Consider the following 16,464-nt stretch of genomic DNA (forward strand, 5'->3'; position numbering starts at 1 on the left):
GACCTTAGCCACTACATGCGGCGAACGGCGCATAACCCCCTCATCGATAACCGACGCGGCAGACGCGTTGAATTCAGCGTCGAGGACGGTAAACATATCCATCATTGGCTTCTGGACCTCCCTGAAGCTGATAAATGGCAGGGCTACCGCCTACCGTGGCCAGTCGCGGCAGCAGAGTCGGGCCTCGAGGTCACCTGTTGCGAGAGGGTAATCAGGAACCAGATGCGGAGGAGCTTCAGGTACCATACATGCATGTCAACACTAAAGGAAGGACTTCACGACAAGGCCAAGCGATCGCGGGTTCGATGGGTTCAACGCCGCCTTCAGCAGGGCAAGTATGACGACAAGGAATGGCTCAAAACGGGGTTCTCAATGGACGAAGTTCACTTCGGATTCCAGCCGGCACTCACCACCAAGGTCCACCGCCGTCCGGAGGACCGCAATGAACATTGGGTTGTACAGCCAGAGGACCCTCGCGAGAAGTCAAAGAAGCTCAGAAACGCTAGAAACACCATAAAAAACAAAGAGTACGACATCCAAGGTGCCGAGGAGCTTGAGGACGAGAACGAACAGACCCTCATGCATGCAGTCTGCGCAGTCGGCTGGAACTTCAGGTCGAAGTTATACTGGTACACGATCCCTTCAAACAAAAATGGGAAAATGACGGCGGACGTTCTGATTCCAATTCTACGCCAGTTATACAGCGAAATAGAGAATCATATTGGACATAAAGATTTCCGCCTTCAAGTCGACAGCGATTCCTCGCACCACTCGAAGAAGGTTATGAAATGGGTCGCAGACAATGACCGTCAACTCATCATTAGTCCCGGGCTATCTCCTGATCTTAATTGGATCGAGACGAACGTCAGGAGGGTCAAATATCACGTCAAAAACACTGCACATTTGACTACAGGCGACCTAGAGCAGATCATCCACGAGGGGTGGCGCAAAGTGGCCCAGAAGAAGCTAAACGACGATGTTCTGAGTCAAAAAGAGAGGCTCGAACAGGTGCTCCTTGCAGGTGGAGAACGCATCCATTATTGACCTGATTGGACAGAAGAAAATATATTTCCACTTTTATATGCAATTTGTATGGTCAGGTGTAATAATTGTTAGTCGAGGTCGATCTAAGGGGGGGGGTGCGTGCCACCTTCAGATTCCATATGGAGTCGCCTGCACCACGAAGCTAAAAATGGCTCCAATCCATCATTCATCCCCATTTTCAGCCGCGACGACTTGCATACAAGGTCCATTTATAGCTTAGCGGTAAAGAGCTGCATCTGATGCGACCACTGCCACAATGCGCCACGGCTCGTGTGGCTCCGCAGCTTCCAGCCACGCCTTCGCCAACCGCAGACCGTGATCCTCTGGAATGCTGCACTCCACACTTCATTCCCCCGTCGCTTGTCCTGACCACCAGCTTAGTAATCTTCTTCATCTGCCACTTCCTGGGTGGGAGGGGGGAACTCATTGGCGCGGGGGCCACAGGCATCATGAAGCGCACCAAACATGGCACTATCATCAAGAGTCCTTGGGTGGGGAAACGAGAGGAGTCTGGAAGAATCGCGCCGCGCAGCCTGGAACTACAGCGCCTTGCACCCTGGAACTACAGCGCCTCGTAGCAAGCTCCCCGAGCGCATGTGGTAAGGCGGGTCCGCAGGCAGTCTGGTGATAGCTTCAAATCAGCCGTGCCTACCATGAGATTGGCTGCACTCTGGGGAAGCCAGCATGAGCATTATAAGCGTGCACCAGATGCATCTCGGTCGGGCTCTCGTTGCCGGCGTCGATGATACTGTTTGAACCGTCATCATCATCATCATCATCATCAAGGGCAAGCTGCTGGACAACACCATCAATATGGCACTAACACGGAGCTTGAGAGACGCCTGTTTTGTGTATCTACCCCTACGCTATCCGATTTCTAACCCTAGCCACTCGTAATCGCTTCTCGTTTATTTTCTGCAGCTTAGCTAGTCCTTTCTTAAACCCGTCCAGGTCCTGCACAACTACTTGTCAGTCTTGCTGCCAATACACAGAAAGAGCCAGGGGCATTTACGGACCGACTTGTGTGAAGCCACTGTCGGGCTAACGTTAGACCTCTGTGGCCTTTTAGTTCGCAACTCACCGTTCTCACCCACCACTTTTCTCTTAAACAGGGAAGCGCTCTCGGACTAGATCACGGGTTCTTGTGGGATTATCGGGAACTGCTCGGCCATTGTGTATGCTGACGCTTCGGCAGTGAACTTTGTCATTGTGGGCTGCCGCGCGCTGCGAGTGACACAGTACACCACGCCGTCAAGCCTTGCTCGTCATCAGACGCGGCATGATACATGAGCAAGTGGTATTCAGTGGCTTGACGAGAAATCCGCCCTTGTTGGCCTGGTGACATATTTCCATCACTCGTGAGTCAAACGAGGCCCGACGAGGCTCAACGATGGACGATCAGATAGACGCAACAATATCATAACTAGACTGGTGGTATTAAGTAGTCAGATACCGGACCATCTGCTTCAAGACTCTGGGGTGATGACTGCAAAGCACCTTATCGGAGAAACAAGGTTCGTACTGAATGGGGCGGAAGTACAGCGTGCATTTTCAGGTCGCATTGAGAATAGAGATAAGCAATTATGAGAGGTAATTAGTGAATAATTTATGCGAGCTGCTACCCCTAGTCGACACGTCTATTAAGCCAAGTTGCCTCATAAGTAGCGCCCAGCCACTCCAGTCGCACCCGATCTCTTGCGCCCCTTGCGTCGTGACCATGAGATCGACAACACACCCGAGCCAAACCCCTCGAGCGTAGTTAGCTTACACATGACCCCCTCGCTCTCCTATCCGACCAGGCGAGTTTCTCCCCACTTCTTAGATAGGTAACGTTTAGGATAAGCTTTTGCCCGTGTGATTGTTTAGTACGGGGTAGGCGCATGAAAAGGTAGTTACGACGTACCGATGACTTTAGCTGGGCCCGACTTGAGGCGTGATGGCTGCTGCTACTCTCCTTTCCGCTTCTTCTTTTGGGGCATCCCTGCAGTGTTCTCATCGTCGCTGGAGTTGGTGCTCGAGATGTCCCCCAGATCGACCTCCCTGGTCCTCTTGGGACCCGCCATCTGCGCGGAGATGTTAACTCAACGTCCATCCTTCCAAGTGCAGTCGCTCCCTGCTCTTGCTCAGCTGCATGACCATCATCCGGTGTAGCATCGTCTACCGTGCCGCCTTCTTTTTTTGCGGTTTCAGCGACCCTCATGGACTTTTGCCCTTCCTCTACCGCTTTGAGAAATTGGAAACGTTGGTCCGGGTTCTTAGGATCCAATCGAGCACGAATGACAGTCTCGCTAGCGCTGTCGAAGATAAGACGACGTAGGCCGGATGAGTGTTGCTGCAGTAGGACTTTCTTAGCCTTCCCTGCAAGGCAGAAGGCCACATTGGGTTTGGGTGTCCTCAGGCACAACTCCAACGGAAACCCAATATCATTAGCCATTTTGCAAAATAGCTGTAGATCTTTGCCTTCTAGAGCCGCCGCGATATTTCGGGAAAGATCATCTGAATCCTTTTCGATGACAAGACTCATGTCCTCAAGCAACATGTATTCCTCAGCAAGGTCGGTTGCTAGGGAGTTGATCCGTCCGCATCTCGAGGATCTGAGCGAGGCATGCGAGACTGGAGCGTCGGCCTCCTCATTGTCGGCGTGGGAGTTGGGCCGGGAGGGCTGTTGTGCCTCAGCTCCATGGCTAACGGGTGATGTACCGGTCGTGTCCGCCTTGGTGGCCATGCTGAAGGGATAGCAAATGTGTCTGTTGTCCTGAATCGAAGGAAAAACTGCTGCGGCGTGAGTTCTGAAAGGGAGCTCAGCAACGGGCAGGCGGACTCATTCTTATATCTCAAAGGCTCGACGCACAGCCTCAACAGTCCGCGGTCAGCCCATCGGACCCGTATTCTGCAGCCAGGATGTTGCAACCGGTTTCCGCCTACGCCACCAACACCTTTAAGATCATCCGTGCGGGAGCGGCTTGATCTATTGCATTCAACACATCTGTCAAACGCCACCATGCATTCTCACGAACTCTTCTCATTGTGCAGGGACCTCCTCGTGCATGCTTTCAATCGTACGTTCCTTCAAGTATCTCATCCTGCATGGTGCTGGTCGCAGCCCTGTGGTGCGCACGGTGTGCGCCTGGTGCTGCAACTCCTTCAAGCACACCACCTGGCCAGGGTTATCGCCGCGGAAGGTTTTTCCGTGCACACAGTAAGAGTCTGATGCATATAACATGTACTTGGTTGGTTAGCATCTCACGAATCCTTATGGGTCGTCACAATGGTCGGTTTGCAAGCGCCAATATTGTGCAAGGAATATGCTTGCACCGTACCTATAAAGGCTGGGTGGCACCTACCCCATCTGCTATAGCGTATTGTTGTCACATTCAGCCACATCATGGCCGCTTATCGCCTCCCCGCGGAGCTGTGGACTGAGATTCTCCGCCTGTGCAGTGCCGAGAATCTCCTCGACTGGGCTAATCAGCAGTGCTTCTTCCAGGAATATTGCCGATATCTTCTGCTTGAGGAGACGTACTGGATCGAGCAGTTCCGCTGGGATAATCACGAGCGATGGAAGTATTGGGCGGGATGGTCCTTCAGTTGTGCGGTATCTGCAGATCTTGCAAGGTTCCTGCTTCAACGCCCAGGTACAGTTATCTCCACCCTCCACTACCGGCTCCTGGCGAGGTTGAATAATCGTCTGATATTCAATCAGTCCTGACAGCGCGTTGTCAGATATCCCTGTTCGAAGATGGAAACGGCCAGCCAAGAGCCTGTCGCAATTCTGTGGTGGAGTGTTGCTGGTGGGAGCCTCGACACACTGCACAAGAAAAGTCGGTTCGCTGGACTCACCGCCCATGTAATGAGACAGGTGTCTGTCTTTGTGCACGATCCAAAGAATGTCTGTGGGACGTTGCGAGACCTTACTACCGGATTGAGGAATCATTGGACTTGCTATGCTGCTGTCGCAGGCGACGTCGAGTAGGCAGTCCGTGCCCATTAGCAGACGGGTTCCATGACTGGTATACATGTGAGGACAAGGCACTGTTTGAGGTTGCCCTCGAAGAGCAGAGAGTATGTACGGCTAAGACAAAAGATATATTCTAGTAGTCTTAGCTACAGAGCAGCGTAACATTCGATCCACAGACTAGTACTTCAAATTGTGACCACATCGTCGCCATGATCCTGACGTTTTGAAGCGCGACCTCTCTCAATGACTGGTGGGTTCGAACGAAGAACTCAACGTCCGAGTTAACAACAGTCGAGTTCTGAAGCCTTAGGCATTCTAGATTGCCGGTAACGACTTTCCTTAACAGAGCTAAAGAGGGAGAATCCAGGTGAAAGTTCCTCATATGAGCTAGGAGGAGCGGCGGGGCCGAATTGAGATCGAGCAGATTTATACGGCCGCTGATCTGTATATGCGAGAAATATCCAAAATTGTTAAGTAGCCCGAGGATCCTTACAACGGTAGAACCGAAAGAGCGTCCTTGAAGCATCTGCAGCCATGCACGATGGCTAAGATGGTCCGGCATAGATATCGCCTCAAGTCGAAGGTCGTCAGTAAGCGTGATCCGTGATAGGTGTGGTAGTCTGTTTAAAATAGCCTCGAGATCTTTTATATAGGATATACGCGTCTCTTCAGTTAGTATATCGTTGCCCCAAATTCGCATAGGCGAGATGTCGTCTCGGACAATTCCGTCTGGCGTGTCGAGTGAGGTAGCCTGTATTTCTGCTTCTATTTCGGTGCTACTTAACCATTGGCTACACTTGATAGTTAGGTGCTTTGTATAGCCCACAAAGGCTACATGTCGGTCCGCAAATCTGGAGAACTGTTGTAAGGAGGAGACTGAATGGGATACGAAGAGATGTCTGGCATGCTGTTGCCCGGCGATCGCGGCGAGGGGCTTGCAGACTAGTCTTAAATTAGCGATATCTATAGGCGTTTCTAACTCCTCGAGGACAGCCACGACTAGCTCGACTGGCAACATGAGCATGGTGAGAGAGGAGTGTGACAGTAAGAGCTTCGAGCTGCAGAGCCTGGGCGAACGCCGCTTTTTATTTCAGCCCCCCTCGTCCGCGATCCCTGCAGCTGAAGAAAATAATGAAGCAATGAGGTTTCTGTTTCCTGATCTGAAGGCTCGGATTCTGCTACATATAACAAGCCCTACCGACGACCTACAAAGACTCCCCAGTCTCGTTGAGGAGAGGCACAGTCTCGCACGGCATTCCTTCGGCATAAGCTTGGCAAGCAAGAAAGGTGCATGGACGCGGCGGAAAGGCATATTGGCGTCTGCGCGCGATGTCCTGCCCACCCATGCATTCGGAAGCCATACACGCAAAGTATCAACGAGCTCTACAATCCCAACCAAGTCGTAGCTTAGGACTGTGTATAGGCTGTTCGGTACTGTACTATTTCTTGTCGATACAACCTGGACTTCCCCTCTATTTTTGGCTTCTCTGAGCTCATCACATCTCCATAATCCTTTGGTCCGCTTGGGGACGCACATACCGGCCGCCAAAATTTCGTGTGGGTTCCGTTCCAATCTCAGGCCGTGAAGGGCCAGGACCGCCGCGCTGCGCTTCTTGTCGAGTCTCATTGGACCAGTTGCCAATCCGCCCTAGATTGAATCGGCCTGATGTGACGCGATATACGAAGCCATGAATGGCTTAATTAGGCAGTATCTAGCTTTCACAGCGGAAATACGGGACCGAACTCTCGTCCTTACGAGCAAGTGCCTGCCATGAGACTCACGTATCCTTCTCATCTACATTCGCGCGATCCCTGATCGACTCTCGTGCCCCTGTCTACCACCCAATGCAAAGTGGGTAACGAGGTCACTGCAGTTGCCAGTAATAGGCAAGCTAAAAACGGCTCCGATCCAATCCCCCATTTTCAGTCGCGACGCAGAGTTACATGCGAAGTCCCTTTATGGCTTGACGGGTCCAGTGCATTCATAAACAATGCAGCCAGACTTCCAAGGCCCCCTGCAACTGGAGTGATCTGTTGCCGTGGAGGTAAGCAAGCTCTTTGTGGCTAGTGCGACCGACCGCCCGATCTCCACCACAACGAGCCACAGCTCTGGTGGCTTTGCAAGTTTCAGCCACGCAATATGGCAAGCAAGTCTGTGGCTGCCTGCGTAGTGATTGCATGCTTGCTCCACCAATCAGTGCTCTAGTTGGAGACGGGTCACAAGTGGTACACCGCCCCGAAGGCCGTGCATCAAACAGCGTATGTAGTGGTCAGTGCTTGAATCGCCAGCTTGCGCGGCTCCTCTGACTTCTTCTCTCAACGTGTCATAACAGGATTGAATTATCTCAATCAGTACCGCGACGCTTCACAGGTCAAATGGCTCCCGAACTTCACATTATAGAGTGCATTTGCAGACCAGCCTCTGCTCTTCATCCGCCACCGTCTGATAAACCCCTTCGCATCCAGATCGAGGGACCTTTGGTATCCATCGCGAAGCTATTCCCAGACACGCCGTGGGACGTCAGCAGTGTGCCGGCGCCATTTCCCCAACTTGCAGGGCGCCGTCTTGCGGAACTGACTTACGAGAAGATCTATGGTCAGCGATATCGCCCCGACATCGAGGGAGACCTCGTCGTACGTGACGAGTACCTCGGCTGGGTTCCAAGAAGAAGGTAAGCTCACATCACGCCGAGCTGGCCATTGTTTCTCCGGCTCCCAACTCGTTATTAATATTTTAATAACCGGACCAGCGAGATCGACTATTATGGTGTCACATTTGATCACCTAATTCCTGCGCACGATCAGGATCCCGAGGTGCTTCAGATTAACATCATTGAGATGGATGAGGACAAAGGCGCATACGCAAATCAATATCTGCCGTTTCATGTCGACTGGAAGGACTATGCTGGCAAACGGATCTTGGCTGTCCCTAGATGCTGCCAGCGAAGAATTGGCTCCACAGATCGACGGAAAATCAACGATGGAGTGAATTGGAGGGACAATGCAACAAGACAAACAGCTTTAGACAACGGCCATCCGTACTAGATTCGATGGATAATGGATTCAGCAGAGCTACGTCGGTCACACAAATTCAACATTGTGCATCACGCAGCGGCGGTGCGTCAAGCTTGAACAGTGACAAAGATGCTACGGCCGAGGCAGATAACCCTGATTGTCCCGCATCAACCAACATGTGCACTACGGAGACCCCTGATTTGCTCTGATTGGTGAAGCAAGCATGCAGTCATCATGAAGGCGCCATATGACTCACATGTCCCGCTATTTTTGGCCTCTATCACAGACTTTCATTGGCCCTTTGTGAAGCGAAGCGCCTGCGACGTTGATGCCTGGGCTTCCAGCCTCGTCTAATTTGAGAGGCGCGTTGGCGGTCTTCCACGCGCGGCTTTGGATCTGGGGCTTTCGAAGGAGTATTTATAATGGTCTGGACAGCTCCGGCCTTGGGCATCAAAGACCAGCATTTGCCTTTTCCGTGCATTTAGCGACAAACCGGCTCATTACGCAAATCAACCATCATCAACTATTGCCTGCCCTGCAATTGATCTCTGCTTTTCAGCCGAATCGTATGTGCTTTCGATGTATAACCTGGACCACAATGAAGCTGACAATTCATAGAACATGTGTACCATCTACACCGACCGCTTCAGCTGCGGTCATATCTATAAAGATCGCCGAAATCCCTGTGAAGACCCGACTAGATGCCTCCCCACATACTTGGAAGGGATGACTGTCAGTTACACCTGCGGTGCCACTGCTTGTAATACGCCACCTTCGTCCGATTGACGACGCCTCAAGACCTAAGGAGATCGAGGAAGGCAGGCAGCAGGCAGCAGGCAGCACTCCCATAGGGCGTGTGGCCGGTACCTAGGATATCGCAGAAGTTGGGCACGGAGCTCACCAGGGAGAGTGCCAACCAGGGAAAAGGATCATCTACTACCTTGCGGCAGTCAAGCTCAAGAGTGGGGAAATCTCAGTTACGGAGCCATTGTCTCTGCGTCCTTCCGTAGCATCAATAAAACATTGGCACTTTAATAACATGGCTCCATACGGACTGCGAAGACTACGAAGTTGAAACCAGTCGGGTCCACGTCCGGCCGTGGGGGGCCCAACTAATGGAAGAAATGGCTGTCAAGAAACCCTCCGTCATTCATATACGTTTCATACATTATTTGAGCCCTTGAATTATAGGCTAGCTCTTAAGACAGGCCGTCGAACTGCACTGCCATCTCATCTATGTAGTAGTCGATGGTCTAGCGAGTCCGCGTACACGAAATGTGAAAATCGCGATATGGCTATTGTTTGGTGTGGGGCAGGATCTACCACATACGGCAACAAACAAGAATCAGATGCGCGGGCGTGATGAAGGGTCTGCAGGACGTTGACGTCTGGACGGCTGGAGAGCTGCTCTATCCACTTTCTTGCCGTACAAGTGTACAAGGACAACGCCGCAGTCTCTCATGTCCGGCGCTCTGGCGGCGAGTTCTCCTGCACCCCTCTCCATATACCTCAGAAAGGTGTGGTTTCCCGGAGCCATTAATGGCTTCAGTTGCTAGATATAGCTTCCACAGCGTAAATACGGGACCGAACTCTCGTCCTTACGAGCAAGTGCCTGCCATGAGACTCACGTATCCTTCTCATCTACCTTCGCGCGATCCATGGTCAGCCAAGATGCAACACCCATATTATGCACAATTGCCTGAAGGCTACACTCCCGTCGACGATGAAGAAGGCATTACACAGCTTTTGGACTGGGTTTATGGCAGGCTGCCTGAAGTGCAGGACGATTATATCGAACAAAGCGCTCAATACTTGATGAGTTCGTTACAACAAAGCCGCTCTCCGATGTCGGCGAAATGGAACGAAGCCAGCGCTGTAGCCTTAGTCCTTTGCGGACGCTTCGAGGACGCTGACGAATATATCGAGCAACTCAGCAAGCAGCTGACCGCATCGAAGCAACACTTCCCCGAACAAACCCTCTTGGCAGAAGCCCGGAGCGGTTCACGGCATCGATTCGAAGCTGCTCTGTATCGCCTGACCAGACACCCCTCCCGTGATGTCCTCCGATTGTCCTGCATCTGTGCAGCAGCACATGGAGATGTTGAACTCTTGGAATATCTGGACGAGGAGTTCCACTGTGTGGTCGAGGATCGCAGCCTGGCAACACCGATCGATAATGCAATTGACAGTGGGCAGTGGGCAGCAGTCCAACACCGCCTTATCGAAGGGGCAAACACCTGCCCACTCGAGGAGGTGCTGGCGGTTCGAGCTATACAAGTCGGGCAGCTAGGAGTGCTCCGCTTCCTAGCACAGTGTTCAAGCTTACCATCGGTGTACTTCAGAGGCACACTCCTCATTCAGTATGCCATGATGTTGGATGATCGCAAGCAGAGAGAAGATATGATCGAGTCTCTTGTCAGAGATTTCCACGTCGATGTCAACGTTTTAGGCCGGGACGGAACGGCACTTCACATCGCAATCCAGTCCGAAGAGACAGACACAGTGGACCTGCTGCTTAACCTTGGCGCGGATGTCCATGTAAGAGATCATCTAGGACAGGATGCTCTCGAGTACGCAATCTCTCACAATAAACTTTTCCCTCCGCGGCTTGCACAGCTATCAAGACACACCAGCTTGGCGATCGACGCCGAGAAAAGGCGGCTCGCCGCGCGTATCATCCAGTCACAGACACACTCAATCATTCGACATCTCTGCGCTCTGGTCAGCGACAGCTCGATCGACACGACGGTGGAGCAGAAACTAGACGTTGTTAAGCATGCATGGCGATCTTGCAATATCGAAGAGCAGCTGACCATGATATGGGCTCGCAATCTATCACTGGCAGCTTTGCAATGGTATATTGCCGAAGTTGAGGCCAAGGGGGTCGCCGACGATTACATGGTCGCAGCAGAGGTGACAGTGGCGGTTGCAGGCCGTGACTTCTGCGCATACAGCATGATGTTGGTGCCGGACGTCCAGGAGCCGGCATCCCGGGTTTGTGACTCCACTGAAGCAGAGCCTTCCGAAGCAGCCCAGATTGTGGCAAGGTATTTCATGCCGACTCATGTACACCTCCATGAGAAGCTCGGGCGGGAGTTGATGAAGAGGCTCTCTGATGGTGCACTGCGCGCCCTCAGCTCCATTATCTGTTCTCCTGATGCGCAGCTCTTTGTCAAGGGACGAGAAGCGCAGTACTTGGAGGAGGATGACTTATATCAACACTTTGTCCAAACGCAAGGTTGGGAGCTTGACAGGCCCCGCCTACCCTCCCCGTCTTCGCAGCGCACAGCAGATACAACAGTTGCATGATTCGTAGACTCAGTAGATCATCGTCCTATGATAGAACTTCGCTTCACAGCAATGCAAGTCGAGACTAACCAGACTGCACGTGGCCAAATATCTCAGGCTTCTTTGAATGATCAATATGCTGAGTTGAAACGCTCCGGACTCCTGCTACCATCGCGGCCGAGCATGTTCTGCCACGGTTCAGTCTCTGCGCAGTCCTGACATGTGAATTTGCAGAAAGCTGATGTACTGCCGCCCATGAGGCGCACGGCTATGGCAGCTGCATAGGTGACCCTCATGATGCGGCTGCGATGTCTCAGTGCCGTTACGTAACGGCGCCAACCTAGCGGGGTTGCCTTGAACATGCCGATGATAGTCGACAATTATGCCTCAACTGGTTCGAAATGGTTGGACGAGCCGCATTCGCAGCTGGAAGCTCGTCTCTACCTGCAGATCTGCCCTACCGGCCCAGCCCGCCTGCAATTCCGCCTCTTGCTGCACTTCTCAGAGACAATGTGCTCGGTCGGTTGTATTCTTCAGCCAGAATCGGCTCCAGCCACCACACCCTGTTTCGCAGCGTGATTGGCAGGGCCACTTTTGGCGTCGCACGATTCTTGGCTCCCATGGTGGAAATTTGCGGGGCCTGGACGGCGCGTTGTGCAACTGTGTAGCGCGCCAGGCTGTGCCGAGCATTTTGTGCAAAAAGCACAAGCGTTGTGCGGGAGCCAGAGCGTCGCGAGCATGGCTGAGTGGGACGTGTCCTTCGGGGGGACTTTCACACGGTGCCAAAGTATCTGCATCTGGTTCCTGCATTCTGTTTTCAGCTACAGGGATTGCGGACGAGTGGGGCAGAAATAGAAAGCGGCTTACGTCCAGGCCCTTGCAGGCTCCGCAGCTCGAAGCTCTTACCGCCAAGCACTGAACCACACCCGAGCATGTTCGGAAACGCCCGTGTGCTTCCCCGGCCCCTGTTCTGTCTGCTCTCAGCATCAACCGCCAGGACGAGGGCTGCTGACGGAAGGCGTTGAGGTACTTGCGCCCTAGTCCTGCCTCAAGCGCGAACCAGCAGCAATGCCTGCCGCCCGCAGCACGGCATCACCCTTGACCCGACAGCCCAGCCACCCAGTGGTCTGATGACGACCCTCCACGGGCAGATGCAGTGGCACTAGGCTCGACAGATCATATCTGCTTTGGTTGCACTCGCCGCGCCCCTGATATGGGGGTAGCCTTGCTGTGTGATATGGGCCAGCCAACGAAGCTCCTTGATCAAATAAAGGACGGCCTCTCCCAAGGGCAGAGCACCATTCACAATCAGAGCAATATATGTACGGCAAAGCCTCGTCTCCGCTGTGCAGTTTTCCCATTCACGACCACCTCTGCAATCGCCGTCCCGCATGTATTATTATCCTCAAGATCGCACTGCCCCGCCGAAGCCAACATTCTTGGTATTCACGCTGCTTCCTCCAGATGCCGGAAATTTTCCGGCTTCTCCGTGCTACATCGTGGGAGTACTTCGTCGTGGAGAGGTTCCCATCAGCCGCCACACTATCAGTTTCTTCAAAATCCCTGAGAAAGAGCCTCCGAAACAATGCCCTGAACCTCCTGAACTTCCGACTCAACATAAAGTCGCGACTCCTCTTCCTCCTGAACGGCTTGAGCCTCCTGAACTTCCCCATTATAAAGTCACGGTTCCTCTTCCTCCCAAACGGTTTGAGCTGTTCACCTTTTCGGTGTCCCTTTTTCCTAGTCAGCCGGACCCAAAACCTCTTCACGACTTCGGTGAAATCACAATCAGCACCACCCAGGGAGTGTCCGAGCTGTGGCTGAATGCCAGAGAACTCACCAGCTGGATCACATCGGCCCAATCGCGCGACGGTGTTAGTGTTGCATGCACCACGGACTACCCATCGTTGTTGACAATCAACCTGCCAGAACCTCCACTGGCATTACCAGCATCTCAACTCACGATTTCGCGGGCTGACGACGAGGACTGCCGAACCCTCCCACATGACTTGTCACGCCTTCAGGAGATCGCCGAGTGCGAACGCAATGCCCAGTCTGAGCTGTTCGGAGTGGTACAGCAACTTTACAATGAACTCTCATCGATGCTCTCTCGCGCCACGCCGCAGCCGACAATGCCAATGCTCCCCGCTGGAGCGCAGACCCCGATAGTCCCTGAGGCAGGCGTGATCCCACCCAAGAGCGCCGCCCGGCTCAAGAGCAATAGTATGGACAAGAAGGCTAAAACAATCAAGAAAGGGCCAAAGGGGATTTTTCTCAGCTCGGACACTGGCTAGGGCACGAAGGCAGGTACCAGTCAGGGCAGATACTCCTGGCTCTTTCTATATGCCGACAGCGTCTAACGGACAAGTACATGTGCAGTCCCAGGAAGAGATCTTACGCGGAGTGGATGAGCTGCTGGGACCTCCCTGGCCGCGATATTCATAGATTAGCAAAGCACCACGGGACACTAGCAACACAGGGCATTTTATCTCGATATTCTCCGGCATGCATCATTTCGAAGCAATCTGCAACACTGCGTGAATCTCTGCATCTCCTCATCAACTGTGAATCGCTTCTGACTGTGCGAGAGCAGTGGACAGGTGCATACATACAGCCTGCCCATGCGGCTGCATAGTAGGTAACTTCATGCATGCCGTGCAGACCGTGTATCTTCGATTATGAGTGAGTTCTGACGAGCCAATCAAAATATGTCACCAGGCAATAAGCGCGGATTTCTCATCGAGCACTAAAGACAGTTGTCCATATATCATGCAGCGTCTTTTCTGCCTCCGCCTCGTCTACGCAACACCAAAACCTCAGCTATCGCGCAGGCCACCGCCATCAGCACAAGCACAGTGGCTCTCTGCAGTGCCATAAATGCAGGCCCGAATGAAGCAGTTCGCATCGGCGTCCCAAGTGTCCCAGGTGCGCCAGGGCGGGAAAGAGTGGGGCCTTTGCCGAATGAGGAAGGAATGATCTTGGATTGTCATTCCTTCCTGATCCGGTAATTAGTGGAACTCATCGTGCAGCGACTTTTCGCCGGGAACCACTGAGCATGTGGACGATTTTGACACGCTGATGGCATGATAGCGCAGTAGTGTGTGGCCAAGACTTGTTCTTGCTTTTATATAAGCTGCATTAGACTGGGTTATCCCATGTGATAATAGGTTGTGAACCCACTATACGCAATGGGAGGCATGATATGCTCGAGGTTCTCTGTAAGTTGAAGCACCTGTTGGGTTTTCGCCTTGACGTGGGGATGAGCCTTGGGGACTCTTACCGACGAGGCAGCTTCAGATCTCGCTGCGCGTAGCAGAAGCCTCGTGTTCAGTACGACACATTGTCCTATAAGGTTTGCAGTCCATGGCCATCGTTCCAAGGAGTCCATCAAATACGACTCCATGGGCGATTGTCCTTCGAAAACATCAGGTATCGGGTTTTGGAGGGAAAGGTAATAACGCGCCCCACGTAATATCGAGACAGGGACTTCAGTAGCATAGGGTGGACATCGTGGAAACTGTGCTATTTCGGGCCGTAGTGGCAACTACACCCGTGACTAGAGTGGACCATTCTGCATCTGCATCTGCATAGTGTTGCCGATTATGAGCATCTCCGCGCGGTCGAATGACCAGTCAATGGTGAAACCCCCACCCTCACGGTAGGAGCCATTTTCAAGCGAGGCTTCTATATGACTGTCCATCATGTGACCTCCTCGCCAAGCGGGCTCAGCTCCGAATGGCCGGTCGCTGCCCACAATCTGTTCTTCGCACACAAGCCAATGATTAGCATCGTTGCTGTCCGTGAGCTGCATTGACGCGCTTGGGATGCCCAAGGGCTGCCCATGAACTGCGGTGTCGAACAAAGGTGGGCCAGGAGGACACTCTATTCCTGGCTGCAGTGCAAGTCGCGAAGCTTGCTGAGATGTGTGATGATTGGCCAAGGCCGGGCATAAAGATGACCTGCTCGCGAGCTGAGACCACTGGGACAGTTGAAACGGTTCTATAGGGATGCCGCTCGATTCGATCAGATTTTCAAGCCACCCAATATGTGCTAGCAGTGCCTCGTTTTCTTGCTTAAGCTGCTGAGTGCAGTTTCGCCGCTTGGGGATGTCTGTGGGGTAGACACATTTCTGCTGCCGATCAGTGCATTGTGAGCACCCTTCGAGCTTTCCATCGCATCGTACCTTGCGAACCTGGCCAAGCCTAGCCTGTCAGCGTGTTCTAGACAAAGGACCTTCGAGTGGAAGCTGGACATGTCCTGCTTCGTCTAATAGATAACGCATCTGGAAGGCCCAGCAAAAGGCCCAAGCCGAACGGTCGGCAGGATAGTCAAAGAAGGTGATTTCTCATCCTGCTCACCTTGCAGAATTTGCACGCTCGAGGGGTGCGGCGCCGTGCGGTACTCCCGGCCGAATCAGTGCGGTGTTCTAGGCCGCCCATCCTTCTCGCCCGCCTGTCAGGCGACATGGTGCTGTCGAATATACACTTAACGTCGTGGCTGGCCGCTGAGCCCGCTGCGGCTGCGAAATGAACGTGATCGGAGATTACCGGAAATTCCAATTTAATGGCCCGTGAAGAAACGTTCTGCGGGATGCTGAGAATAAAATGGCGCCCAGGGCAAGGACTGCGCGAGGTCCGGTGGTTCGCCCTGTGGTTCGGCAATTTGCTGCGTTTGTGGTTGGCGAATGAAGGCTACTGCCACCCTCTTATATGGTCTACCCTTGGCCTCAAGCGGGTCTTGATGAGGACGTAGTCCACCACCCAAGGATGTGCCCAGATGAGGTTTCAGAGGCGCAACGTCATAGGGCGTGCAGGCTGTGTCTCGTGTGGACCTGCCTCCTGCCCACTTACTCCCGTATCCAGCCGAGCGAGTCGAAACACCCCAAAGGTCACTTGCACAGCCACGCTGGCGACCCATCACTCTGTAAGTCAGCCAAAACTACAGAGAGCGGACGCGCTTTGGAGGCGGGAATGGCAGAACCAAAGCCACTGCCTGGCCGTCACCTCCTTGCTGGGTGATGCGGCGGAAGCCTGGCCCGTGCAGCCAGCTCCATACTATGGATCATATGGCGCCAAACACCAGCACATCAGTAGTTAGCGAGAAGCAGCAGGTAGGGCTCAAGTCTTTGGGAGGGGGTGAGAAGACATAGAGGGTCCAAA

At 53.1% G+C, this 16,464-nt stretch overlaps 7 protein-coding genes across 7 annotated transcripts; 3 read left to right on the plus strand and 4 right to left on the minus strand.

Moving 5' to 3' along the window:
- Positions 1–4,066: 4,066 nt before the first annotated feature.
- Positions 4,067–5,199, minus strand: B0I36DRAFT_401800 (uncharacterized protein; the record flags this gene model as incomplete). Its single annotated transcript, XM_046161711.1, has 2 exons — positions 4,417–5,199; positions 4,067–4,251 (listed from the first exon to the last, which is right to left on the minus strand). The coding sequence occupies exons 1-2, from the start codon at positions 5,060–5,062 to the stop codon at positions 4,067–4,069; spliced, it is 831 nt and encodes a 276-aa protein (XP_046004014.1). The 5' UTR covers positions 5,063–5,199.
- B0I36DRAFT_342226 (uncharacterized protein) lies at positions 5,036–5,745 on the minus strand (the record flags this gene model as incomplete). Its single annotated transcript, XM_046156063.1, has 1 exon — positions 5,036–5,745. A coding segment is annotated over one exon (512 nt), but the record flags the coding sequence as incomplete, so codon positions are not given.
- Positions 5,746–7,235: 1,490 nt separating this feature from the next.
- Positions 7,236–8,208, plus strand: B0I36DRAFT_342228 (uncharacterized protein). The gene is made up of 2 exons (XM_046156064.1): positions 7,236–7,674; positions 7,753–8,208. The coding sequence occupies exons 1-2, from the start codon at positions 7,379–7,381 to the stop codon at positions 8,045–8,047; spliced, it is 591 nt and encodes a 196-aa protein (XP_046004016.1). The 5' UTR covers positions 7,236–7,378; the 3' UTR covers positions 8,048–8,208.
- A 204-nt stretch (positions 8,209–8,412) lies between these two features.
- B0I36DRAFT_342230 (uncharacterized protein) lies at positions 8,413–9,275 on the minus strand. Its single transcript, XM_046156065.1, has 2 exons — positions 8,636–9,275; positions 8,413–8,583 (listed from the first exon to the last, which is right to left on the minus strand). Exons 1-2 carry the CDS (start codon positions 8,864–8,866, stop codon positions 8,527–8,529), a joined length of 288 nt encoding a protein of 95 aa, XP_046004017.1. The 5' UTR covers positions 8,867–9,275; the 3' UTR covers positions 8,413–8,526.
- Positions 9,276–9,688: 413 nt separating this feature from the next.
- On the plus strand, positions 9,689–11,326 carry B0I36DRAFT_389905 (uncharacterized protein; the record flags this gene model as incomplete). The annotated part of the gene is made up of 1 exon (XM_046161370.1): positions 9,689–11,326. The coding sequence occupies one exon, from the start codon at positions 9,689–9,691 to the stop codon at positions 11,324–11,326; it is 1,638 nt and encodes a 545-aa protein (XP_046004018.1).
- A 1,370-nt stretch (positions 11,327–12,696) lies between these two features.
- On the plus strand, positions 12,697–13,599 carry B0I36DRAFT_356633 (uncharacterized protein; the record flags this gene model as incomplete). Its single annotated transcript, XM_046157656.1, has 1 exon — positions 12,697–13,599. One exon carries the CDS (start codon positions 12,697–12,699, stop codon positions 13,597–13,599), a length of 903 nt encoding a protein of 300 aa, XP_046004019.1.
- A 1,139-nt stretch (positions 13,600–14,738) lies between these two features.
- Positions 14,739–16,141, minus strand: B0I36DRAFT_59198 (uncharacterized protein). The gene is made up of 2 exons (XM_046163065.1): positions 15,664–16,141; positions 14,739–15,497 (listed from the first exon to the last, which is right to left on the minus strand). Exons 1-2 carry the CDS (start codon positions 15,769–15,771, stop codon positions 14,862–14,864), a joined length of 744 nt encoding a protein of 247 aa, XP_046004020.1. The 5' UTR covers positions 15,772–16,141; the 3' UTR covers positions 14,739–14,861.
- Positions 16,142–16,464: the final 323 nt, after the last annotated feature.

Source organism: Microdochium trichocladiopsis, assembly GCF_020744255.1.
Source record: "Microdochium trichocladiopsis strain MPI-CAGE-CH-0230 chromosome Unknown B0I36scaffold_18, whole genome shotgun sequence".
In the NCBI taxonomy this organism is placed as follows: domain Eukaryota; kingdom Fungi; phylum Ascomycota; class Sordariomycetes; order Xylariales; family Microdochiaceae; genus Microdochium; species Microdochium trichocladiopsis.

What these genes read in the sequence shown, in the direction of transcription:
- B0I36DRAFT_342228 (XM_046156064.1), top strand. Translation starts at nt 7,379, where the DNA reads ATGGCTCCCGAACTTCACATTATAGAGTGCATTTGCAGACCAGCCTCT. An exon ending in GGCTGGGTTCCAAGAAGAAG is followed by an intron (nt 7,675 to 7,752) that starts GTAAGCTCACAT and finishes TAACCGGACCAG; the next exon opens with CGAGATCGACTATTATGGTG.
- B0I36DRAFT_342230 (XM_046156065.1), bottom strand. Translation starts at nt 8,866, where the DNA reads ATGGGAGTGCTGCCTGCTGCCTGCTGCCTGCCTTCCTCGATCTCCTTA. An exon ending in GTGTAGATGGTACACATGTT is followed by an intron (nt 8,584 to 8,635) that starts CTATGAATTGTC and finishes GAAAGCACATAC; the next exon opens with GATTCGGCTGAAAAGCAGAG.
- B0I36DRAFT_59198 (XM_046163065.1), bottom strand. Translation starts at nt 15,771, where the DNA reads ATGTCGCCTGACAGGCGGGCGAGAAGGATGGGCGGCCTAGAACACCGC. An exon ending in GAGCGTGCAAATTCTGCAAG is followed by an intron (nt 15,498 to 15,663) that starts GTGAGCAGGATG and finishes AGGCTTGGCCAG; the next exon opens with GTTCGCAAGGTACGATGCGA.